Source organism: Halictus rubicundus, chromosome 11 (genome assembly GCF_050948215.1).
Source record: "Halictus rubicundus isolate RS-2024b chromosome 11, iyHalRubi1_principal, whole genome shotgun sequence".
NCBI classification, from domain to species: domain Eukaryota; kingdom Metazoa; phylum Arthropoda; class Insecta; order Hymenoptera; family Halictidae; genus Halictus; species Halictus rubicundus.
Genome location: NC_135159.1, coordinates 14,976,604 through 14,989,598, shown reverse-complemented (window position 1 = coordinate 14,989,598; position 12,995 = coordinate 14,976,604). Strand labels below are relative to the sequence as shown.

Here is a 12,995-nt window from a genome sequence, read left to right as displayed (position 1 = left end):
AATGTTTCTTTATTCGCTCTGATATTCGAAGAAAACTATTTTTTAAATTTCGACCTCCTGCAGCAGGGGATTTTTAAAAATATATATATATATATCGTCAAAATAGTTTTATTTATTTTTCTTTGAAGTTATTCTTCTTAGAACATTGAGGAAAAATGCAATGTACTGATATTGTGCTGCTGATCAATTAAATTGTTCGTGTAGGGACAATGAAGTACAAAAATTTTTAACTATGTTAATGAAATTGCTTGTGTAAGCGTCCTCCAATTTTCACCTTCAAACGAGTTAATTAATTAACTTCGGAGAAGAGTGTCCATTTCGCAGAATTTTAAGTAATTGTGATCAGGTGTAGGTGACAATTGTTATCAGAATCTACGTTAACGATCGATATCGAGCCCTTCATCTAAAAGTTTCACCTAGACTCCGACAGGTGTCGTTTCTAATCTCTCAGTGGACCCAAAGTCTGGAGTAGATAAAACAATTTTGAATTTTGACGAAAAAGCGATCCAGCAATCCTCTTTAACTTTGCAGATTGCATCGGATCAATAAAAATTAATTGCTAGTCAAGGCTTCGATAAAAACATTTTAAAATGTTTGCAAAACAATCTAGGAGCAATGAAAAGCTGCAAAAATTATTTGGCAATCAAAACGTCGACACGAACGTTCCAAGATTTTTATGAGAAAATGCAGAGGGGCGTTAAACAATTTTCAATTAACAGAAATAGCGTCGAAGCTAAATCTCTTGTTTCGCGAATCTGTTCGATTCAATAAAAATTGCAAAAATGAATTGAAACGTATCTAAATTTATTTTAAACAATGCAGGAGCTGGCTGATCGATTCCAAGCCGATCCCCAGACGGTGCAGGCTGGTCGAGATCGTAACGATTTTCTAAAATTCACGAGGCTAGTTTGCATCGAACGGTGATCTCGGGCCCGATTTCCAAGGTGGTGGGGACACTGCTATAAGAAGATTAATCGCCAACCGGGAGAAAACAGTCCTCTGTTGGATCGACGATCGAGTCTTCACGATCGTTCCGAGGGATCGCCGCGTGCAACCGCAAGTTTACGTTTCCGCACGAGGTATGTCGTGTCACGATCTACGGATCAATTGCAACGATCACTCGATCCCACGCGGTTCCCGGTTTACGTAACCGATTACTAAATTACATTCTCGTCAAACCGCTTAAATCGCTTTATTAACTCTGGATCTACGAAGCATTAAAAATTATTTTACAATTTACTGAAAAACTACAATGTTTGGTAAATAATTATAATTTTAAGAAATCACATTACAATATATTACCAGCAATGTTAATTATACTCGAATCAAGAAGATACTAGACGATTTTATAGAAATGTTAGCCTCGTGTTTTCTGCTGTTAATTTATGGTAAAACGATCGTAAATTAAGCAAACAAGTCTGAGACTGCGATCGTGAGCAGAATCGGCAATTTTCGAGTGTAGAGGAATATGTTTAAGCGACACCACGTGCGCATCGTAGATATTTATCGACGCCTGTGTGGAATGGGTCGGACGGTAGACAACAGACCGTATTGACGGGGGTTTGCCTTGTTTACCGGGTGGTCGGAAATCGGCGTAAACATACTAAACGGCTCTCGGGTTTATTCAAGGATAACATGTCGGCCAGAATCAGGAGCGTTCTCATCAGCGATCCCGTCGACGCTTGCTGCGCCGAGCTGCTCACCAGCCACGGAGTTCCGGTCACCTCCAAAAACAAGCTGACCAAGGAAGAACTCATCAAACAACTTCAGGTAACTCAACCTCTTCATTCCCCTTTTTAAAAACCCTCAAACCCTCCAATTCTCAGGCCAACGACATATATACTGTAACGAGCAAAACCGAGTCTACACTATTTGAAGCAACATAACTTTTTAAAAATTAGATCAAATGACTTGAATGTTATTGAGAAGTTAGAAGGATTAGTTTATGAGACGAGGTGTACAAAATTTTTGAGAAAAATTTGAATTGGTCGATAAACGATTAAAAGTGCGATTTTAGGTCGAAAATCGTGAAAAATGGCAATTTTTCCACTTCTAAGCGTTTATAACTCGTAAACGAATTAACCAATATTGGTGAAATTTTCAGCATGGATATAATTTATTCAAGCGAATCAAACACATTTTTTAAATTTTCGATACAGCCTCAGATAAAAAAGCTAAGAAAACCAACTTTTACTATTTCTTTTGCGATTCCGACCAATTCAAACTTTTTTCAAAAATTGTTTACACCTCGTCTAATAATCTAATCCTTCTAACTTCTCAATAACATTCGAGTCGTTTGATCTAATTTTTAAAAAGTTATGTTGCTTCAAATAGTGTAGACTCAGGTTTGCTCGTTATTGTAAATATATAAATATAAATATAATAAATGTATAAATATAAATACAGTAAATATGTAAATGTAAATGTAATAAATATAAATATAATAAATGTATAAATATAAATATAATCAATATGGATATAAATGTAATAAATATAAATGTAAATTCATATAAATTTCGATGCGCTGACCACGAATTTGACAGTCGTTTGTCAGAAATTTATTATTACAAAATTAATATTTCCCATAATACGACACTATGACCATTTTATTGGTCCTCGTTCGGAATGGAAAAATCGTCTACGTGAACGCAAATTTGTTCGCTGAAAACATGAAGCTTCATAATATATTTCGGGAGCCGCTCGTGGAACGTTAACGATTCACCGGTATCATCCGGTACATGGATCGCAGACAGACTTTCCAACTGGCCTATAGCCCTTCTCTCGCCCCTTCCCGCATGGTTATATCAGCTAATTGGTAGCATTCGAGCGATCGAGAGCCGGTTCGAGCCAGTTCGCTCGGCGAACGCGAATACCGGTTAACAGAGTGTACTACGGGTCGTTGTACTTATCAATCAGTTTGAACGCTCCCCCACTCCACCTGCACCGCACATGATCCACAATGTATCTCGCCACTGATAAGCACGTGCTATCGACTACCGCATTGTTGAGCAATCTCGTTTTACAATTTTTGAATAGCCCGCAACACGTCAGCCTAAACGATTTCTTGTGGTTCGACTGGAAAACCGTCGAAATCGCAACGAATATCATTTATTTATTTTCTGCGTCTGGCATACGTGCATCAGGCAATTTTTTTTAAATCAATTTGGTCAGAAAGGCCGAAAGTGGTGTAATCGATTTTTCGCTGTCCGTTGCAGAACCATGACGCTCTGATCGTCCGATCGGAAACAAAAGTGACCAGTGATGTGTTCGAGAGCTGCCCCAACCTGCGAGTGGTCGGCCGAGCTGGTACAGGTGTGGACAACATCGATCTCAAAGCTGCCACGAAGAACGGAGTCGTTGTTCTCAAGTAAATCTCCCTTGCACTTTAGAAAATTGATTTACAGCCTTGAGTCGTACAAGATACGGTACAGAAATCAATTTAAACAAGTCTATAGACGCTATAATACAGTCGTAGACATGAATTGCCCCATGGGGCACTTCTCCAGTTCCGACGGAGCCGAAGGCCATCAGGCCACGTCCCCTCGGTGCACTCTATAAAGTGTAAGAGCGACTTTACTGGTCTTCTGTCGAGAATACCCCTGTTGTTAGCTCTCTGGGGCAAGTGGGCGTCGTTGCCACGCCCCCTAGGGTTCATTCATAGGTGTAGGTTATGATAGAGTCAAGAGCAACGAAGCCCCGCCCCTTCAGAGCACTCTGCACAGAGAAAGACCAACTGTTCTCCACCTTCTGTCAATAATATCCTCCTGACCTTGTTCTCAGGAGCCTTTAGGGCGTTCCCAGGGCAAAGAGCGCTGTAGCCACGGCTCCCGCGATTCTTGACCGTGTAACTATGTTTCAGCACCCCCGGTGGGAACAGCATCAGCGCCTGCGAGCTGACATGCGCGCTGATTTCTGCATTGGCGAGGAACGTGGTCCAAGCAGCCGGGGCCCTTAAGGAGAAACGATGGGACAGGAAACTGTACTCCGGGTTCGAGCTGTCCGGCAAGACCCTGGCTGTCCTAGGCATGGGTCGAATCGGTCGCGAAGTGGCCCGGAGGATGCAAGCCTTTGGGATGAAGGTGATCGCGTTCGATCCGTTGCTCACGGCTGAGGATGCGAAACAGTTGGACGTAGAGAAGCTTAGTTTGGATGAGATATGGCCCCAGGCGGACTACATCACCGTGCACACGCCCCTGATTCCTCAAACTAGAAGTAGGTTTTAACAATTGTATTATTAGATAGACACTGTAATCGCAAACTAATGCGTCCTTGTCACAGATCTGATCAATGCGACCACGCTGGCAAAATGCAAGAAAGGCGTGCGTGTCGTGAACGTGGCTCGCGGGGGCATTGTGGATGAGGAGGCGCTCCTCAAGTCCATCGAGTCTGGCCACTGTGGTGGCGCTGCTTTGGACGTTTTTGTTGAGGAACCACCCAAGAACCCCGTCACCTTGGAGCTGATCGCACATCCGAAGGTCGTTGCTACTCCCCATCTTGGTAAGGATAGTAAGGATCCCAACTAAGGGACCCTACTCGGTCTAGGCTTCCATGTAGACCTAAACAAGTCTAGAAATCAGTAACACAAAACTCATTTTGCAGGAGCAAGCACGGCCGAGGCGCAAGAACGAGTGGCCGTAGAGATAGCCCAACAATTTTTAGTATTGGCCGGTAAATCAACCGAGTATGAAGTCACCGGTATAGTGAATGCGCCCATGCTATCCGGCGCCATGACGGAAGAGAACACACCGTGGATTGAACTATCGAAGAAGCTGGGTCAGCTGGCTGCCCGGCTCTCCAAGGACAAGAACAACTTCGTTCTTAAGAGCGAGACGCTCGGCGACGGGATGAAGGAGAAGGCGTTCATTCACACCGCCATTTTGGTCGGTGTTCTATCCGTACAAACTAAGAATGGCTTGAACTTGATTAACGCACCTATACTGGCTCGGGAGGTAGGCGTTGACGTCCAAACGAGTCATCGGGACGCCGAGACACAAGCCATCAACCTTGAAGTCGAGGGCCATACACTTAAAGGTACTACAAACCCTGCTGGCTACCCTAAACTTAGCCGAAAGTGGTCACTACTTAGACGCATTGATCATAGTTCGCCTAACGCCACTTGGCAATCATCGAGCAGACCCTAGCAGGCTCTACCGTGTCAATTTTTATGTCCTAATCTAACTCAAGTAGTTTGCAAACCGATTCAGTGCTCTAAACTCAGTCACACAGAGCTAGTATTTGAAACAACTGATCCTTATTTATTTAGTCCCTCTTGGTGCTCATTAAGCAGACCCTTGTAGGCTTATGAACTGAAGCTGAAGCCTTAGCTTAAGGGTCCAAGTGTTCATTGTTCTAATTCCCACGAAATTGTTCAGGAACCGTCCGCAACAACGAACTGCTCTTGCTGTCCCTGGACGATGCAGTGTTTCCCAATGGAATTGCCCTTGGAAATGACATCGCCCTGTACCAAGCAAATGGCGTTCAAGACCTGGCGCAGATCGTGAACGCATTTTCGACGAAAGGTATCAACATTCACAACTTGAACGCCAGCGGCAACTGGATTATCGTTCAGACCGACGGAGAGGTTTCTTTGAAAGTCGATGGCATCAAGAACTTCTAAGCTACGGGCCGGGTACTTAAACGCTGACATTCCGAAGCACCTCCATTAATTATTTCTTGCGACGGAAGAAACTTGGGCGAACGACGAAGTAATTAGTATAACGTTCTCGTTACCGGTGTCGTTTGCTGGGCGAAATAACCGAGGTATAATTAGGGTTCCTAGATCGTCTTCTTCCGAGCTTGCCTTTCTTTTTGTTCACGTTCTAGAAAAAAGACACAGTATTTGAAAACTCAAAGTATCGTCGAGTAAATGGTTGTTGTCAAAAATTGGCAACGACGTATTAGGTCCCGATTCGAAGGTCGTTGATCATTCGACTCCGAATAGTTAGGGAAATTTCCGTGTGTATTCATTGGAAACGCTCTCGAAAAAATCTCGATGTATGTATATAAATATTTATACTTTTGTATCGCTAGCGTTAATAAAATAATGAATTAATTATGAATTGTTAAACCGGTGATGCTCCGCGGCTCGGAGCCATCCGACTTAATGTTATTTCTTTTTATATTATATGATAACTATTATGGAATATATGTATAGGAGAGGAGAAAACCACTGAAATAAATATCACATGTTCTTTATACAAAAGTACAAGAGAAGTATATGTTGTACAAAATACTTTTCTGTCTCATGGTAGAGTGAGATTCACTGTGCGCGAAACATCGAGTAACATATTATTCCTCTGTAAACTCTAACATACGCAACGTGTACCGGAAAACATAAACGATATTTGTTACTTTATACAATATAAAATCTATCAAAATCAAACACTGAATCTAATGCTACGCGGAAACATGGTTAGGCTTCTAGATCCGGTTGTAGCTGCTGCTGTAACAGCCGAAGGTGAACTCTATGCCATCCTGAGGAAAATGCGACATAGTTGATTTATGCTGTCGAGGTCGTGTCTTATCGTTAGACAGCGAATTTTATGCATTTTTGACAAATATGCTTAGGTGCAATTTAAAACGGTAAAAACATTAGAATTCAAAAAATACTGTTATATTGTTTTCAACCTATTAAACATATTAAGAACGAAAATAAATTTCATAACATTCTTATTTTGCATACAAAATTCGCTGTCTACGTTATCATAAATAACTGAAGTCTTTAGAAATCTTACTCGCACAAGCGACGGAAGGTCCCTCCAGAACTTATGGTTTGGTACCATCTCCCAACCTCTTGCTCCTCTCAACAGGTTCAAGGCTATTGCGCCTCCAGTGAAGTATATTCCGGTAAATATAAAGAAATAAATCAACAATAATGACCCAGTGGAGAGGCCATGATTTGAGTACAGCTGGTGTTTGCAAGCGAACGGCGACACCAACAACAGATTCTGAAACAAGACTAGAATTTAGGGTGTTTCCCTAGTGTCAATTTCCCTGCACCAATGCATTGCTCTATCGTTCAAGCATGCGAATATTCACTCTTGAGTACTCAGATACCTGAATATTCAGAGCTCTACAATGTGCATTATCCCAATTAAGCTTACATATGTTAGATTATCGACGATGGGTTCTGCTGTTAAATGAGTGCTACAGTTGCCACAGCACATTAGCTCTACTGTCGTGGTATAACTATTATGATGAATAAGTAATAAAGGGTTGCCTGTCATAGGAGATATTGCCATAGAAGTCTCATTAACCATTCCAAGGCTGACGGAGGTAGATGTATTATTCCCATTTACTAGGCACATCTGAAAGAACAATTCGGATTAAAACAATAAATCTACCATAAATACGTGGTAGAATATTGTTTTCTTTACAGATACTCCATCTCCTTTGTAACATTCGCTATTCTTCTCGATCTGAGTGTTCTTGCACGGAAGAAACTGAAAGGTACGGTTGCCGGTAGTTGGTGCCATCAAGGGCCTGGAATGAAATACTCGTAAATGTTTAGGTATGAAACGAACGGTAGGGTTGGGGTTAGGAGGACCAAAATTGCTGACCCTGAACTGGCGAGATGTGTCACGTTGTATCCCTGACCGTTCGGGAACACGCATGAACAAGGCGTCAGTTGCGCGCATTCCGGAGCATTCGAGGACGTTTTGCCAAAGAAAAACGTCAGGACAACCAGCACAAATACCACGGACTTGCTGCCATCCTCTCTGAACATTTTCGTCGAGCTCGACAACTGCGCGTTATAATGGTGGTTTAACTTGTTAAACCAATTAAATTTGCAGTTCACAGTCAGATGGACCCTCTCATACTACCAGATCAATTAGGATCGCTGTCTGATTTGAATCGTGTAGCTTACAATACTATATTTTAATGTAAAATCATGTAAAATCTACTCTTGTATCTATTCTCGCAATTCTTCGTCAAACACTGTTCATGATAACACCGGACAACGTGGTCCAGCCCTCTGCAGGACGGATCCAGAACATTTTCAATCATTAATTAACGGTTTGAAACGTTTTCTCGGATTTACGAAAGAACTCTGTCTTTATTATGCGATGTTTTCTTGGTTAATTGATATATAATATTTAGGAAGGGCGATGGTTGATGCGATCATCGGATTTCTGAAGCTCCAACGTCCGGACTTCTTAGAAAGCATTACTTCTCCTTACGCGTTGCATTTAGTTAGGTTACTGCATTATTTGATATAAATTGACTATTGTTTTGGTTGATTATTCGTTCTCTATGAACGTATGGAAACCGATGTGTCATTTGTGTGCATTTATAACAAAAAAATTACGTTGTATATTAAGTTCATTAGATAGTCCAAAATGGCGGCAAAACAAAAGGAGAGTAGGAGCGACAGCAGTAAAATGTATACACCCGACACTATTATAGACATTTTGGTGTCTACATGCACAACAATTAATTGCTGAACAATTGCTGAGTAAATTATGGTAATTAGTCGTACCGATAACTTTCAGTGCCAGCACAGACAATTAAAAGAGACTGAATTGGTCTGGCATGAATGTAGTCTCGGAAGCCTATATATTTTACTCTGTCCTGCGCCAATGCGATTACTATGCACAGAAGAGGGTCTCCAATAGCAATTACTCATTATTTCAACCCAACCTCAATAATTACCTACAGAAAGCCGTGACTATCGTTACCTTTCCAGTATGTTAGCGTAATTATTTTCAAATTATATAATTACTCTATCATGAAGTGCAATTTTCAGCTTCAATTTGAGCTGTTGAAAAGGAGAAAATATCAACGGGAAAGCTTAAATAAATAATTTCTTCGAAACCTTATCATCAGAGTACACTCTCTTGTGAAACAACCAGTTATTATTGTTAGATAATTGTTTTCAAATTGCAATTATAGTCCATAATAAACTGCAATCTTCGTGCCTATTCATAATCTGATTCATTGGCACTGTTGCTTTGACTAACATCAACATTTTGTATCCCCAACAACCTGTAAACCCTGCATTCTCCCCAGTAGTCTTTTTTCTACCCCTACAAAGTACTCAAATCGTTGTCCCCTTTAGCAACAAAGTAAATACGCGGTCCTGTAGCTATATTCATGCCGTAGGAACTTACTCACACCAGAGAGGAACAACGTGTTTTACACTGCTCCCACGTTTAAATACAGGTTTCCGAGGCTACATTCACGCGGCTATATTCATTACCGAGAAACGCCGTAGTTTCTGCTCTGTAAGAGTCCACTGTTTACGTTCTCGACGAGACAACAGGGGATCAGCTGTTGTGTCAGAAACCCTTTGAAGTTTCATCTCTCAAGGTACTTTGATGATCGCATGCAGTAATTCGTTAGATAGTTAATAATGTTTGTTGTAATCATTAATGGTTGCCTAAGAACGATGAGCTTCCCGGAGAAACAGGACAATATATCGAAAGACGAGTGGGTCGCCAAGCTGGAGGAGAACTCCCATACGCAGCGTGTGTCCATGAACAATTTGATTATGAATTACTTCGTTACAGGTCAGTCGACCGCTGTGTCCGTTTAGGGTATGAGCTTGAATTATAGGTGCACTAAGAAATCCATTGTTTCGTAGAGGGGTTCAAAGAGGCAGCCGAAAAATTTCAACAGGAATCCGGCGCCGAGCCTACGGTGGAGCTGAACTCCGTGGACGATAGAATTCGCATAAGAGACGCCATCCAAAACGGCCGTATCCAGGAGGCGATCGACCTCGTGAACCAGTTGCATCCGGAATTATTGGACAACGACAGATACCTGTACTTCCACCTGCAGCAGCTGCATCTGATCGAGTTGATCCACACTGGGAGAATCGAGGAGGCTCTACAGTTCGCCCAGGAACGTCTCAGCGAAGCTGGAGAATCCGATGACAATATCCTCTGCGAACTGGAGCGTACCCTGGCTCTGTTAGCTTTCGACGAACCCCACAAAAGTCCCTTCAGCGACCTATTGCATCCGAGTCACAGGCAAAAGGTATCGATCAGATAAAGTACAAGCTGTTGGATTAATGTTTACAATGAGTTATTGTACGACCGCAGATAGCAAGCGAGCTGAACGCTGCCCTGCTCAAAATGGAGCACAGAGAGTCCACCAGCCCACGATTGAACAATTTACTAAAGATGATCCTCTGGTCGCAGAACGAGCTGGACAAGAAGAAAGTGAAATACCCGAAAATGACTGACCTGGGCAGTGCCACTATCGAGAGTCCACAGTAATTCCTAGGACGGTATCCATATGTATTTATTAGTATGAGGAAGGGATGCGTGATTGTACTATATTAGCGTTTTACATGTAACGGAATTCGCAGGAGCCACGGAGATTCTATCATTTTAATATAATCTCGCTGTAGTAGCAACAATTATTATTCTTTTCGGAAAAAAATGTATAAAGATTGTATGACACACCAGAAGTTGCAGAGAGAAATTTGCTTAGAGTATCGACCGTTTGTTTCCGTAATCGTCGAACTACTTTTACATGATAATTTAACTGCGGATTTTATGCATTCATGACAAAAACGAACTGATAAAATTTAAACCAGAAGGGTCGGAAATTTTATTCGGCATCGGGACGAGTTCTCGAATACATCTCTGAGGAATCCTGATATATTCGATCTCCCGTCCCAGTCCGACATTTTTGGGTTCTCGCACAGCCCTAATCCAGAGAAATTTTATTTCGCATAAAGATCCGCAGTCTAATAACCGACGAGACAAAAATTGTGCTCATACAGTGTTGCCAATCGAACCGTTTCAACGCCCGTGCAATACGCGTGATTATATTCCCCTCGTAAGTTAAACACGGTTAGTTTAAGAACAAAAAGGACACGATAGGATTATTGCTTAACAAGATTGCGTGACGTTAAACAATCCTTAACAACACTATCCGGCGTTTATAAATATTTATATTTCATATTATATCCGTAGTAAAAATACAGTAACACTTCTTTTAGGTTCCTCAAACATTCTTCTCTCGAATTAATCGTTATCCGTTGACTTTTATAAAGCTAAGCAAATTAAAATTAAATAACATTAGTCAAAAAAATGAACAGTCACAGAACAGTTTCTTTTATTACGAATTACCACCCGAACATGTACTCCATCGCTTTCGAAACTAAACCGGTAGACTTTTGCGGGATGCTTTCAGTCGCTTTCACGGACTGGGGGCTTAGATGCTGATAATAACCAGCAGCTAAAGGTCTTGCATTTTGTAGTTTAATCGGTGTGCAGGGTGTGTTGTATTCCGGGGATTGGTTCACCCTTCCGAAGTTCGAGTAGCATTTTATGCTCCCATTCATTTTCGTGCGATTCTCTTTGTCCGATCCTAAGATAACGCCCTCGTCCGTGCAGGGGACCACTCCGATCATTATCGATCCTGAAACAATATTTCCATTGCAAGCAAGAGCCCTCTGCGCCTCCTGTTCGGAGGCAGACTTCAAGTGTATCCAATTGCTCTGTGCATGAGGCGCTGGATGCTTATCCACTATGCGAACCCTGGTTGATATGTGAGCCAGAACGGTGTTCAACTCACTGGGCGCAAACCCGAAGACAGTCACCCACTGTAGGAGACCTTGAGAGTCGGTCGTATTAGGGTTCAGAGAGCCATCACTGAACATGGAATTGTTCATTGAGTTCATCAGCAGTCTAGACTGATTGTGTGCTATGCTTTGGTTCATTGTAGAAATGTACGGTGACACTGTCTGAGAGGTATCCAAGGAATCGAAGAGTCCTCTGGTCGGTGGCCCTCCGGTGTGGCTCTCAGTCACTATCTGGGATGTGTTTGGTGTGTTAGATCCACCGAATACTGCTTTTTGACGATTAGAACGGTAGTCTGGGGTGCCATAGTTAGATAGTGGAGATGTGAGACCCGTGTGGCCTATGTGTAGCTGCTTCGGAGTGTCCTGGGGATTTGTCAGGTTCACCTTGGACGACTGAGAAATATTTATGTTATTTAAACAGTTATGCGAAGGTTGAGTTGGGATTTTGTCACCTTACCGCTGAGGTGTCACCTAAAAGAAAATTCGGAAGGTACCCGGAGGCTGGCGGGCTTCCGGGTGTCTGTACAGGACTTCCAACCGGCGATCCCAAGGTCATAGGTTCCATCTAAAATATATATATATATATTTATTGTTTATAAAGCAGGGATGGTTAATCGACGTTTAACTGTCACCGGTGAAGTATTATCGCGACCGTAGAGGTTATAAATTTCGAAATATTAATTCTTACGTGAGTAAAGGAGTAGCTGGCGCGATAAATAATTAGGTTACTTACCATTTGCTATGTATATATAATTAAAAAAATTCCGAATAGTCTAAGTTTAGCGTAGACGCCAAATATTCACAGCCGCTCAGGAACGTTTAACATTTAAATAACGAACGGTAGGCGTTTTCTGTCAACAGATGGCGATTTGGTGCTCGATGAAGTTGGCAGAAAGAGGGGAAATACATCGGTTGGACTGTTTTTAATGTCATTTATGATTGTTTTTGTGATTTTTGTAGACAGGATGTAATAATTTAAAGCAATACAGATTTACATTTCTACATTCTTCACGTTCTCGTTATTATTCATGTTTGAGCACAGTTGAGGTACCACCAATGAGGTTTCGTGTCTCACACAAAACAACTCGTTTTCTTACGCCCTCTACTACAAATCATGGAGTCTAATCTGACTCTTGATCATGGTTATTGGAATGACAAATCATTATCATTAGCGCTCCTGCTCTAAGATACAAATGTTTGAAAATATTAATTTTTACCAGGAGTAAATGATTCTTGCCGTTTTCCTCATAAGACCTCGTGCAAATTCCGGCACGAATCATCTGCTCACGTCAAAGGTCCGTACAGCGCCAAAACACGTAGCGGCAAAACGCCCAAACTGTTCGTGAAATTTATCGGCAGTCGGTAATGGTAGAGCGCTGATGGTAAAGCTGTGAAAAATATAGTAGTACCATCTGTCGATAACTTGTAAAACCATCCGTCGGTAAATTTGGCTAACAGT

The 12,995-nt window shown here is 41.8% G+C and overlaps 4 protein-coding genes across 6 annotated transcripts; 2 read left to right on the top strand and 2 right to left on the bottom strand.

The window, feature by feature from the left end:
• Nucleotides 1–930: 930 nt before the first annotated feature.
• On the top strand, nucleotides 931–6,158 carry LOC143359226 (hydroxypyruvate reductase). The gene is made up of 7 exons (XM_076797013.1): nucleotides 931–1,079; nucleotides 1,630–1,770; nucleotides 3,216–3,367; nucleotides 3,860–4,212; nucleotides 4,279–4,497; nucleotides 4,600–5,031; nucleotides 5,373–6,158. Exons 2-7 carry the CDS (start codon nucleotides 1,636–1,638, stop codon nucleotides 5,615–5,617), a joined length of 1,536 nt encoding a protein of 511 aa, XP_076653128.1. The 5' UTR covers nucleotides 931–1,079; nucleotides 1,630–1,635; the 3' UTR covers nucleotides 5,618–6,158.
• Nucleotides 6,159–6,175: 17 nt separating this feature from the next.
• On the bottom strand, nucleotides 6,176–8,273 carry LOC143359228 (uncharacterized). 2 transcript variants are annotated; one of them, XM_076797016.1, is made up of 6 exons: nucleotides 7,955–8,273; nucleotides 7,560–7,862; nucleotides 7,377–7,482; nucleotides 7,104–7,307; nucleotides 6,735–6,947; nucleotides 6,176–6,474 (listed from the first exon to the last, which is right to left on the bottom strand). In XM_076797016.1, exons 2-6 carry the CDS (start codon nucleotides 7,724–7,726, stop codon nucleotides 6,421–6,423), a joined length of 744 nt encoding a protein of 247 aa, XP_076653131.1. In that variant the 5' UTR covers nucleotides 7,727–7,862; nucleotides 7,955–8,273; the 3' UTR covers nucleotides 6,176–6,420. The 2 variants fall into 2 exon arrangements, with proteins under 2 accessions (XP_076653131.1, XP_076653130.1); XM_076797015.1 differs by lacking the exon at nucleotides 7,955–8,273 and having other exon boundaries at nucleotides 7,560–7,948.
• An 876-nt stretch (nucleotides 8,274–9,149) lies between these two features.
• On the top strand, nucleotides 9,150–11,045 carry Hou (GID complex subunit 8 homolog protein Houki). Of its 2 annotated transcripts, XR_013082967.1 has the most exons (5): nucleotides 9,150–9,309; nucleotides 9,385–9,509; nucleotides 9,584–9,978; nucleotides 10,044–10,627; nucleotides 10,668–11,045. XR_013082967.1 is itself a non-coding variant. In XM_076795741.1 (4 exons), the coding sequence occupies exons 2-4, from the start codon at nucleotides 9,389–9,391 to the stop codon at nucleotides 10,218–10,220; spliced, it is 693 nt and encodes a 230-aa protein (XP_076651856.1). In that variant the 5' UTR covers nucleotides 9,150–9,309; nucleotides 9,385–9,388; the 3' UTR covers nucleotides 10,221–11,045. The 2 variants fall into 2 exon arrangements, 1 of the variants encoding a protein (XP_076651856.1); XM_076795741.1 differs by having other exon boundaries at nucleotides 10,044–11,045.
• Nucleotides 10,884–12,416, bottom strand: LOC143358553 (nucleoporin Nup35-like). The gene is made up of 3 exons (XM_076795740.1): nucleotides 12,270–12,416; nucleotides 11,994–12,101; nucleotides 10,884–11,929 (listed from the first exon to the last, which is right to left on the bottom strand). Exons 1-3 carry the CDS (start codon nucleotides 12,270–12,272, stop codon nucleotides 11,078–11,080), a joined length of 963 nt encoding a protein of 320 aa, XP_076651855.1. The 5' UTR covers nucleotides 12,273–12,416; the 3' UTR covers nucleotides 10,884–11,077.
• Between the last annotated feature and the right edge of the window lie 579 nt (nucleotides 12,417–12,995).

What these genes read in the sequence shown, in the direction of transcription:
- LOC143359226 (XM_076797013.1), top strand. Translation starts at nt 1,636, where the DNA reads ATGTCGGCCAGAATCAGGAGCGTTCTCATCAGCGATCCCGTCGACGCT. An exon ending in AACTCATCAAACAACTTCAG is followed by an intron (nt 1,771 to 3,215) that starts GTAACTCAACCT and finishes TGTCCGTTGCAG; the next exon opens with AACCATGACGCTCTGATCGT. An exon ending in CCTGATTCCTCAAACTAGAA is followed by an intron (nt 4,213 to 4,278) that starts GTAGGTTTTAAC and finishes TCCTTGTCACAG; the next exon opens with ATCTGATCAATGCGACCACG.
- LOC143359228 (XM_076797016.1), bottom strand. Translation starts at nt 7,726, where the DNA reads ATGTTCAGAGAGGATGGCAGCAAGTCCGTGGTATTTGTGCTGGTTGTC. An exon ending in ACACATCTCGCCAGTTCAGG is followed by an intron (nt 7,483 to 7,559) that starts GTCAGCAATTTT and finishes ATTTCATTCCAG; the next exon opens with GCCCTTGATGGCACCAACTA. An exon ending in ACAAAGGAGATGGAGTATCT is followed by an intron (nt 7,308 to 7,376) that starts GTAAAGAAAACA and finishes TTGTTCTTTCAG; the next exon opens with ATGTGCCTAGTAAATGGGAA.
- Hou (XM_076795741.1), top strand. Translation starts at nt 9,389, where the DNA reads ATGAGCTTCCCGGAGAAACAGGACAATATATCGAAAGACGAGTGGGTC. An exon ending in TATGAATTACTTCGTTACAG is followed by an intron (nt 9,510 to 9,583) that starts GTCAGTCGACCG and finishes ATTGTTTCGTAG; the next exon opens with AGGGGTTCAAAGAGGCAGCC. An exon ending in ATCCGAGTCACAGGCAAAAG is followed by an intron (nt 9,979 to 10,043) that starts GTATCGATCAGA and finishes GTACGACCGCAG; the next exon opens with ATAGCAAGCGAGCTGAACGC.
- LOC143358553 (XM_076795740.1), bottom strand. An exon ending in TTTTAGGTGACACCTCAGCG is followed by an intron (nt 11,930 to 11,993) that starts GTAAGGTGACAA and finishes AATATTTCTCAG; the next exon opens with TCGTCCAAGGTGAACCTGAC.